Genomic DNA, 10,011 nt, shown 5'->3' on the forward strand with positions numbered 1-10,011 from the left:
GGGGTGGGCACACCTTTAATCTGCTCTCAAACTCCTCAATCCTGTTTCCTTCTGATTGGGATTTATTGAGATTTTGCCAAATTTTTCTCCCAAAAGGTGTAGCACTTCATACTCTCACTAGTAAAGTATAAAACTGTCCAGTTTCCCTTATCCTCACCAGCAATGGTATATAGCACAGTGGTTAATGGTAAATGCTCTAGAGCCAGACTGCTTGGCATTGGATACTAGTCCTATCGACCATTAACTGATTATGGACACATTCAACTTAATCTGTACCTCACTTTCCACATCTGTAAAAAGGATATAAGGAAGATAGCATCTAAATCTTAAAAGAATTATGGGTGATAAAACTGAGACCCAGAGGGTCTTAGGTAATTTGCTCAAGGTCACACAGGGAAAGAGTAAATGACCTAATACATATAAATACTTAGAACGTGGCATGTGAGTACTCAATAAATGTGAGCTATTATTGTTTTTTATTTTCTAATGCGATGATTGAAAAATGACTTCTCATTATCACTTTATTTACAGTTCCCCTGCTTACTAGTGGAGTTATGTGCTTTTTCATTTGGGTTTTCTCCTCTGTAAACTTCTTCCTTATCAAATTACAGCCTCTTCTGTGTATTAGGGATATTAGCCCATAATCTTTCATATGCATGGCAGATGTTTGTCTTTTGCTTTTTGATTTGGTTTGTAATGATTTTTACCATACAATAGTTTTAACTCAATATTTACTTTTTTGATTAAATTGCTTTTTAAATTAGATTATTTAAATTAAATTAATATAATCAAGTATGCACATTTCTTATTTGATTTCTGGGTTTTCCTGTCTTGCTTAGGAAAACTCCTCCTTACCCGAAAGTTATACACTGTTATCCTCATTTTCTTCTAATGCTTTTGTTTATCTTTCTTTAACCCATGTATAATTATTTTTTTTAGGGCAATACAGGCCCAATTTTATTTTCTTCCAAATGGGATAGCCAATAACACCAGCACCATTTATTAAGTAAACCATGCTTTCTCACAGAATAGAAAAAAAAAGTCAAATCTATTTCTGAACTATCACGACTCAATCATCTATTTACCTATTCCTGTACCACAATAATATTGTTTATTTTGAGTTTTCTTTGTTTTTAACTTTTGCTCTTAAAAATCATACTGTTTTGAGTCAGCAGTTTCAAAGTAAATTTTAACATCTAGTAAGGCAAGTATCACTCTCTCATGTTCTATACACACACACAGAGTTTTAAAAACTATACTTGGACACTTGATTTTCCATATGAACTTTTAGATATTTTAACTAGCTTACCTCAACAAAAATAAATAAAATTTGAATTCCACTAAATTTATATATGAATTTTAGTGAGACTGATTTTTTAAATTTTATTTTAACATTTACTTGTACAATTTGTGGGATACAGTGTGTTGTTTCAATACATGCAAATACTGCACAATGATTCACTTAGGGTAGGTAACTTAGTTTTGTTGTTATCCACCACTCCTCCCAGACTGATAGTTTAATAAAATTGTCATAACATCCTGGGATTTGATATGTCTCTCCATGTATTTAGACACTGTTCTATAAACATTAATAAAACCTTTTTTTTCATTCTTGTACTTTTGTTAAATTTATTGCAAGCATTTTTTATAGCTTAATCATTAAAGTGGAAATGGAATGTAGTTTCCATTTATTTATTTAGATAGTTTATATTATTTATTTACTTATTTTGGTGGCTGGCCAGTATGGGGATCCAAACCCTGGACCTCTGTGTTATCAGCACCATGTTCTAACCAAGTGAGCTAACCAGCCAGCCCTCCACTTCTAACTAGCTATTGCCAGTACAGAAATGCTTTTTATTTTTCTATATGTATTTTGTATTCAGCCAGCCTCCCAAATTCTATTACAGATTCAATTATTTATTTTACTAGCCTATCATGAGTATCCAAGGTATGCAATTACAAAATCCATAATGCAGATATTCTTTCTTCTAAAATGTTTACACCATCCATTTTCTCATCTTACCATATTTACCTAAGACTTCCAAGCAATGCTGATAAACGGTGGTGATAAAAGGTATGCTTATCTTGTTCCTGATACACTAAATGCTTCGACCTTTCACCATGTAGTATGAGAGTTGCTGTTGGTTTTGATAAACTGTCTTTATCATCTTTAAGTAATTTCTTTCTGCTCCTATTTCACAAATGCACTTAGTTTTTTTCAGAACAGATACTGAATTTTATCAAATGACTTTTTGGCACAGATCCCCTTCTTTACATCATTCATGTAATGAATTACATTGATAGATTTCCTTATGTTAAACTAGTTTTGTCAGGTTGTATTTTCTCTTGACTTGCTTATATTTAGGACATTTACATCTATATTCATAAGTGAGACGTCTATAGTTTTCCTATACTATATTATCAAGTTTTTGCTGAAAGGGAATGTGGAATCAAGACAGAATTTTGTTTTTAATGCAGATTTTTTAAAATGCTTATTGTTAAGATGGAGAATGAAACATGTTTAAATGCTGTTAGAAAGGATCTAATACAGAAGTTGAAGATAAAGGAGAGAAAGGATAATTAACAGTGTGAAAGTTCAGAGAAGACAAAACAGATCCAGAGGACAAATAGAGGGGTTAGAAAAGAAATACCTGAATTATGATCAAATAGAAGGAATTCAGATCACTCAGACCCGGAAGTTTAGTGACTAGAAGTCAGGGGAGTTCCCATCTAATGGCTTCTATTTTATGATAACACTACTTAGGCTCAAAGATAGTTTTATTTATTTATCTATGGGTTTGTACATAGCTATTTCAAAGAACAAATGTTGCCAGTAATAGTTCTTCATGTTATACATATACCTGTTTCTCAGCACATTTAGAAAATTCTACAAGGACTTAAAAACAAAAATTTTACTTCCACTTCCAGCACTCAATCTCACAAGCAAACAGAAATCCATGAAGCCTTAAAACAAAATCAGACACAAAATGTTGCCTTCATAGAAAATGATGAATTAAGCAGAAATTTTATTTCCAAGCTCTTCAAAGATTATTACAAACACAAAATATCTTTCTAAAAGTGTCCCAAATTAAATCAAAGGCACATCATCAAAGTAAAACACTTGTGACATGAAGAATTCTTTAGGTTGTAACATTTTCACACATTACTTTGTTTTTAACCATTTGCAATGTTCTGTATATAGGTCACATTTTAAACCTTTCTTAAGGGTGTGAAATAATCTAGTATTTTTTTAAAGTACAACCACAGCTATAAAGTAAAAGAACTTAAGACAAAGATCAAATCTGCTTCATACATAAGATAGAGCAACCAAATACACAACATAATGTTAATCTTACCAAACAAGTTTGCTAAGAATCATCTCCCATGTTTAGTGTTAAAAATGAAACAATCTTCTCATTTAGAAAAAATCAAAATATGGTTTGATTAGTAAAGCCTATTTCCCTCCCAATTTTATACTTTCTTGTCTTCATTTAGTAATTGTATATTCATGAGAAAAGAACAAATTTTGTTGCTATAAAAAACTTAGGAACAACAAATTACAAATATTCACTTTTTTTAATAAACAAAATGTTTTCCTTCCTAAAATGTAAACATGCAGTAAATAAAACATACATGATATTCCAGGTATAGAAACACCAGTAACTCACTTATGAAAGAAATGTATTTTGGTACATTTGGTAGTAAGGTCTTTGTTTGTCCTAAGATAAAAGTACTTCACCAAGAGAACTAGGCCATTATTATTTAAAACTCTACTCCTTCACCAAGTTTCCTTATGTGAGTGTAAAAACTCATCAATTTCTGTAGAATTTTGGCTATAGGACCAGGCCACAGGGAAGGTCTGAAATATCTAGTCATTTGGCTAGAGAAAAGTGTTTTCTTGAGACTTGGAGGCAGTCATTCATCACTTTGTGCTTAAAGGCATTCCTCAGCGAACTTCTTCCCTACTGAAAAGAGAGTTTGGTTGGTTTTCACTTTATTAAGATTTATTCATAAAATTAACTATTCATCATTTCATAGGGCACTTTAGTATTCACAAAGCAAAAAATAACAGGTTAATACAAAAAACATCCAAACGACACCACTGAATGAGTAGCACCCATGAAAGTGCTCTGTAAAAAGAAAAATGCTATGCCAGCACAAAACTATTATTTTAATGCCCTAAATGTGGACATTTTCTATTAAAATGTATGATTATACCTGATAGTAGGATTACTTCCTTCTTTCAAATGTGAACAGTTTACCTTTGCAAGTCTGTGAAAAAGGACCTAAGATGATTACTTACTATATAATTACCACTTAGAAGATATAATTTAAAATATGTTGGTCCCAAAAGACTAATAATCTACACCCTGGAACTCTTTAAAAAAAAATAGTGAAAATGTAAGACCCCAACACAAAACATTCGAAACCATGAAATTTCCAGTATGCCACCACAGAGGTGTTTTCATTTCAGTTATCAATTTTTAAAGCTCTTTTAACCCTCCTCACACTTTTTCTCCAGTAGCTACATTTCTTCTTCCTTTAAAACACAGAGATCAATTGTGAAAGCCTTTAGAAAAGATATAATAGCTGGTGGTAGGCACAAGTCTGCCACTCTGGGGAGTTCTTAGTCCCAGGAGTTGTAAGTCAATTGATAGCACCAGGCCGCAATTCACAACTCTGGGATGATGTAGGACAGAGAGGGTGGAATTAAGGTCAAGAAATTACTACCAGCCAACTCAATCAAAGAGCTCAAGCATATTAGAATCTCATGAGTCAGTGCCAAAGAGAATCGACACTCTCCTAATTAGATGTATTCTACAGGCAGGGTAACTATAGACTACAGTCACTTGCCAGGCAAAGTTGTGCATTTTGCTGGTCTTTTATTTTAATTACCCCAAGAATAGTAGATATTTAAATCTCAGTTGTCATAATCCTTTGGGAAGCCCTGTGATAATGTCATGGCCCCAAAACAGCATGGTATATCATTACTCACCAGTTTTCAGAATAAAGCACAGGATCTAGGCTCCCGGAAGGGGTTGCTTCCGGCTGGAACACCGACCAGCAGGGCATCCTTGCAGGCATTCTGCATGCAGTACTGTTGAAGCTCTGCTGCTGCCTGAGAGACCTGAAACAAAGGCACAACAACATAACCCACTGCTCACAACTGGAGCCATCCAACAGCCATCTGATATTCTGAAAATGATCACACAACCTGATAAAGTTCACACTTTTTGCAATCTCTAAGTTTCTCTTTGCTGAAAGTTCTAATAATTGAATTTCAAAGAAGAAAGGCTACATTTTCTATGAACTTCAACTTAGGATATTTTTTGTTAAGTTGCTTATTCAACAAGGGTAAGAAAAAGCTATATCTTTGATCCATTTAGAATCCTAGTTTTTAGACTAAATTGTTAATGAAATAGCTCATTGTAGAGTTCCCTGTACAAATTTTCACTTATGTAAGGCATGTATTGATAAAGCCAAATTTGAAATGTGAGCAAACTATTTTAATGTTTACAAGGTTGGAGCCTTATCGAATCTGCTACAAACAAATGATAAAGTTCTTACACTGTGCTTTTGAGGCAGTATAGCTTATTGGTTAAGAGTGCAGCCTCTGGGGATGACTGCTTAGCTCAGTTGGTGGTTAGCTCAGTTGGTTAAAGCACAGCCTTGTAACACCAAAGTCAAGTGTTCAGATCCCCATACCAGCCAGCCGCAAAAAAAAAAAAAAGTGCAGTCTTTGGAACTAAATGTCTGGACTCAAATTCAGCTCTGTCACAACCTATATGACCTTGGGCAAGTTACTGAACTTCTCAGTACCGGTTTTCTCATCAATGAAATATATGCAGTAGCAATACAAGGGTACTCAAAAAGTTCATGGAAAGATTTGAATTACCTTTTAATTCTATTTTCCATGAACTTTAAGGACCCTCATACCTACTTCCATGGGTTGATAAAATAATTGAGTGAGTTAACACGCGTAAAGCAATTGCATTAGTGCTGACACACAGTTAGCAACACATTGTGGCTGATTGCAAACATGGTCATGATATTTTGTAGTTCCTCCTACCAAGAGGTAGGATCTACTTACCTGCCCCTTGAATCTGGGCTGGCCTTGTGACTTGCTTTGACCAATAAAATGTGGCAGAAATAATGGGCGAGTTCCAAGCCAAGGTTTCCTCTCTTGCTGCTGTTGGAACCCTAAGACCACTATCTGAATAAGCCCAAACTAGCATACTGGAGGTCTTGTGGAAGAAAACCAGTCAGCCAGATCTCAGCCACCTGCCTTCCAACCTCCAGACAAGTGAGTGGGGACATCCTAGATCATTCGGCCACCAGCCAGCTTTCCATCTGGCTGCAGATGTATGGCAGAGACCAGCAAAGATCAGCAGAACCATACTGTTGAACCTAGCTCAAATTGTTGACCTAAGAATTGTGAGTTAATAAATGTTTTAAACCAATAAGTGTTCAGGTGATTTGTTAGGCAGTAAAAACTAACTGATAGAATATTATTATGCCTTTTTTTCTTATCCTCCATTTGATTTATATTTCTACTTGGAAGCTTTGCTCAATTTCCATTTTTCTTGCACTGAAAAGGTGTTTTGTATAAAAATTCACCCATATTGTACAAAAATTGTTCCAGTTTCTGTTTGAGTATTATTGCTCCAAATATCTGGAAAATGAACTGTTTATGTTACAGTTGCTACCACGTTTCTGAAATGCTTTAGGGATTTTGGTTTTATTAATGTAATAACAGTTTAGTGTAATATAAATATAAACACACAATATATAAATATGAACACACAATATAATATTATCAGATTATATGTTTAAGCTTACTTTTCCCTCAATAGAAACTCTGATAATTTCACATTAACTATAATTGGAATTAATCATTTTATATAACCGTTATTAATTCAAAAGAAATTTAGAACTCAGTATGCTCAAGCTTACTATCTCTGCTCCAGGGGAACAGGTGAATTTCACACATGGTGGGTGGATGGACCTCTGAAGAAATGGGACTAGCTGGACCCTAGCCTAAAGAACATGGTCAAAAAGGTAACGTAAGGGGACATGCAGAGAAAATAAGAGTGAAATAAATAAGAGTAAATCAATAAAATAAGAGCATCTCTCTAGCACTATAAAGGGAGAGATTGGGAGAACATAAACCCAAACATTTGCAAGCTGTCCCTTGCAAGCTGTCCCTTGCCATTGGAGGTGGGATAATCCCCACCTAGGTTATCTGACTTTCTTTGATTTCAGCCCCTGCTCACCCAGCAACTTCTGAGAGGCTTCTCCAAAGGAGGAGTCCTTGGAAGGATAGCAGGCGTTCTAATCACTGGGAAGGGATGTCCTCCATTATAGGCTAGAAAATTGGTGTCCTGGCTTATTAACCATATAGCAAGTCTATCAAAGACAAAACACCTCTGGGTCTTCTAAGTGCCAACCACCCCAGACCATATACCATGAGTACATCCCTAAAATGAGCTCATTATTGTATTATTACATAAACTGATTGTGACCTTGGGCAATTCACTCAAAGTCTCTGGGTCCCAGCTTCTTCACCCATAATTATCATTTTTAAAACGCAGATAAGAATATTTTCCCTAGCTCCTAGGCAGGGTAGGCAGGCATTTGACTCACAGTTTTCCTTCCACCTCAGGTCCCAACACCATCTTGGACATTTTCAACAACGCTAGTTTCAGTTCCCTGACTTCCTCTTCTCAAATAACCATCTCCTCAATGCCAGTAGCTACAGCCAACACCTGAAACTGCTTCACTTCTGAAATTTTACACTCCAGTATCCTACTCTGGGTCACAATCTCTCCTACCCATCCAGGGTGCTGTTTCCTTTATTCTCTTGCTCTTTGATCTCACTGGGATCACTAGATGTCACCTCCTCCCTTTTTGCCTTGCCCATCTCCAGGAGGCTGGCTCTGTTCCTTCTCTATACAGCTTAGGTTCAGCCTCTCTTTCTGGCCAAGTATACTTTACAACTCCTTGCCTCCCAATGACACCTCCACCTTTCTGGCGTACCTCCCCTGCTAACCCACCACTTGCATCAACTGCGCATTCACCCTCAGCACTCAGACTCCTGGGTGGTCAAACGCTGCTGGAGAAAAAAAAAATACAAGCAGGACAATCAGTCTCCACTCTCACAGTAGCTAGATCTTCAGAGTCACAACGTGTCTACGGATGTGCCTGCTCAGGGTCCACTCCTGTTCCCAACAGCACTCTTGCCCCACCTCCCACTCTCATGCCTCCATTAGTTCCCTTTCCCCTGCCCTAGAAGAAACTTTGGCCTTCTATTTTCACAAAGGAAATTGTCATCATACGAGTCCCTTAGCCCATATCTAGAAACATCTATCTTTACACATATCCTTACCTCCTTTCTTCCTGTCTCAGAAGGTGCCCCTCCAATCCCATGCCCCACAGACCCTGTCTCTTCTTCCTTCAGTTCTCCATTTATCTCTTTCCCTTGACCTGAAAATATATTTTGTTCCTTCCTCTCAATTCCAAAATACGGCTTTTCATTTCCTCAATTTAAAAAAAGAAAAGCTATTTCCTCTTTAAAAGTAGATTTCTTATATAGTAAAATTCTGCCTACTGTCTTATAATCCAGATTCTGCTTCTTCTGCTACGTATGTCACTGAAACCTCTCCACATTCGGTAACCCTCTATCCCTTTATTTATTTTATAATCTTCACTCCACTTATATCTGAAATGATTTATTTGTTAATTTGTTTATGCTTGTCTTCCGCACTAGAATCACCCTCTTCCCTAGAATAGTGCCAGGTACAGAGAAGAGGCAGTGCGGGGTGCAGGGGCCATCACGCTGCACTCGTTCATACACGCATGCCGCACCGAATGCCACACTGGCTGCTAAACACGACCACACAACAGATGCCACCTCACACCGGACACGTTGATGCACCCACGTTTTTGAAAATCCCTCCGTGCTCGCCTCTTGCTTCCTCTCGCTTCTCTTCTCGGCCCTCTGCCTTGGCCTGTCCCCGGGTGCTATGCTCCGGTCTCTGCTCTTCCCATAACACATTTTTATCACTCTCGACACTTTAATGACTTCCTTCATCCTGCGCTCTGAGCCTCCGTCCACACGTCCTCTTCCACAAGCCCGCCCCCCGTCTCTCCCTCACGGCTCCGGAGACCCGGGCGTCGCTCGCCCCCTCTCGCCCTCGCCCTGTCAGCCCATCACCCGCCGCGTCCATCGGTGGCCCCGCACCAGCCGAGTCCAGGCCGCCAGCGTGTCGCCTCCATCGCCGGTCCCCTCCGAGTCAGTATCCCCGCCGTCACAGGCAGGCCGAGCTTCTCTGAAGCGGGTCCCCCCGGGGCCAGGCCCGTCCCGCCGACCGGGCCCTGCGCGCGCTCCTGCCCGCCCCCCATCCGAGGGGCCCGGGAGCCGTCCCCGCTCGCGCTCGGGCCCGGGCCGCAGCCACCTCCTCCTGCACGGCCCCCGGGCGGGCGCTCCGCACCTTGATCCGCTCCACGCCGGCCTCCAGCTTGAGCTGCTCCACCAGGCGCTGCAGGGCGCTCACGCTGGCCCCGGAAGACATGGCGGCGGCGCGGGGCTCCCAGGGCGGCTGAGCGCGGCTGGGCTGAGCCGCCGGCCCCCAGCGCGGGCGCCGCCCCGGGGCGGGGAACCAGCTGCGCCCGCCCCGCCGCCCCGCCTCGGCCCCCAGGGCCCCGCAGCCGCCGGCGAGTGATAGTTTGGGGTCCCGAGCTGACCGGCCATGCTCCCCACTCCTGCATTCTAGACCTGGGTGACACCCACATCTCTGCCTGCAGCCTCGGGCGGGCACCCGGAGCGCGTCGTGGGGCCCGCAAAGCGCGCCCGTCCCCACCGCGAAGCTGCGGCCGCCGGGGCGAGCAGGGGTCGGGCGCGGTGTGGGGACGGAGCAGGCGGGCAGCAAAGACGCAGGCCTGACACAGCGCCGGACTGGGCCTCCCGGTGGCTGGAGCCGGGGGCGAAGTGAGCTGGGGAAACGCGGGACC

General features: G+C 40.3%; 1 protein-coding gene across 2 annotated transcripts; it reads right to left on the reverse strand.

Annotated features, from left to right (window-relative positions):
* Positions 1-2,932: 2,932 nt before the first annotated feature.
* On the reverse strand, positions 2,933-9,600 carry GNG10 (G protein subunit gamma 10). Of its 2 annotated transcripts, none has more exons than XM_063082101.1 (3): positions 9,492-9,600; positions 4,997-5,128; positions 2,933-3,962 (listed from the first exon to the last, which is right to left on the reverse strand). In XM_063082101.1, exons 1-2 carry the CDS (start codon positions 9,570-9,572, stop codon positions 5,003-5,005), a joined length of 207 nt encoding a protein of 68 aa, XP_062938171.1. In that variant the 5' UTR covers positions 9,573-9,600; the 3' UTR covers positions 2,933-3,962; positions 4,997-5,002. The 2 variants fall into 2 exon arrangements, with proteins under 2 accessions (XP_062938171.1, XP_062938170.1); XM_063082100.1 differs by having other exon boundaries at positions 2,933-3,965.
* Between the last annotated feature and the right edge of the window lie 411 nt (positions 9,601-10,011).

This window comes from Cynocephalus volans, chromosome 17 (genome assembly GCF_027409185.1).
Source record: "Cynocephalus volans isolate mCynVol1 chromosome 17, mCynVol1.pri, whole genome shotgun sequence".
NCBI classification, from domain to species: domain Eukaryota; kingdom Metazoa; phylum Chordata; class Mammalia; order Dermoptera; family Cynocephalidae; genus Cynocephalus; species Cynocephalus volans.

What these genes read in the sequence shown, in the direction of transcription:
- GNG10 (XM_063082101.1), bottom strand. Translation starts at nt 9,572, where the DNA reads ATGTCTTCCGGGGCCAGCGTGAGCGCCCTGCAGCGCCTGGTGGAGCAG. An exon ending in CCGGCGTGGAGCGGATCAAG is followed by an intron (nt 5,129 to 9,491) that starts GTGCGGAGCGCC and finishes CCTTTGTTTCAG; the next exon opens with GTCTCTCAGGCAGCAGCAGA.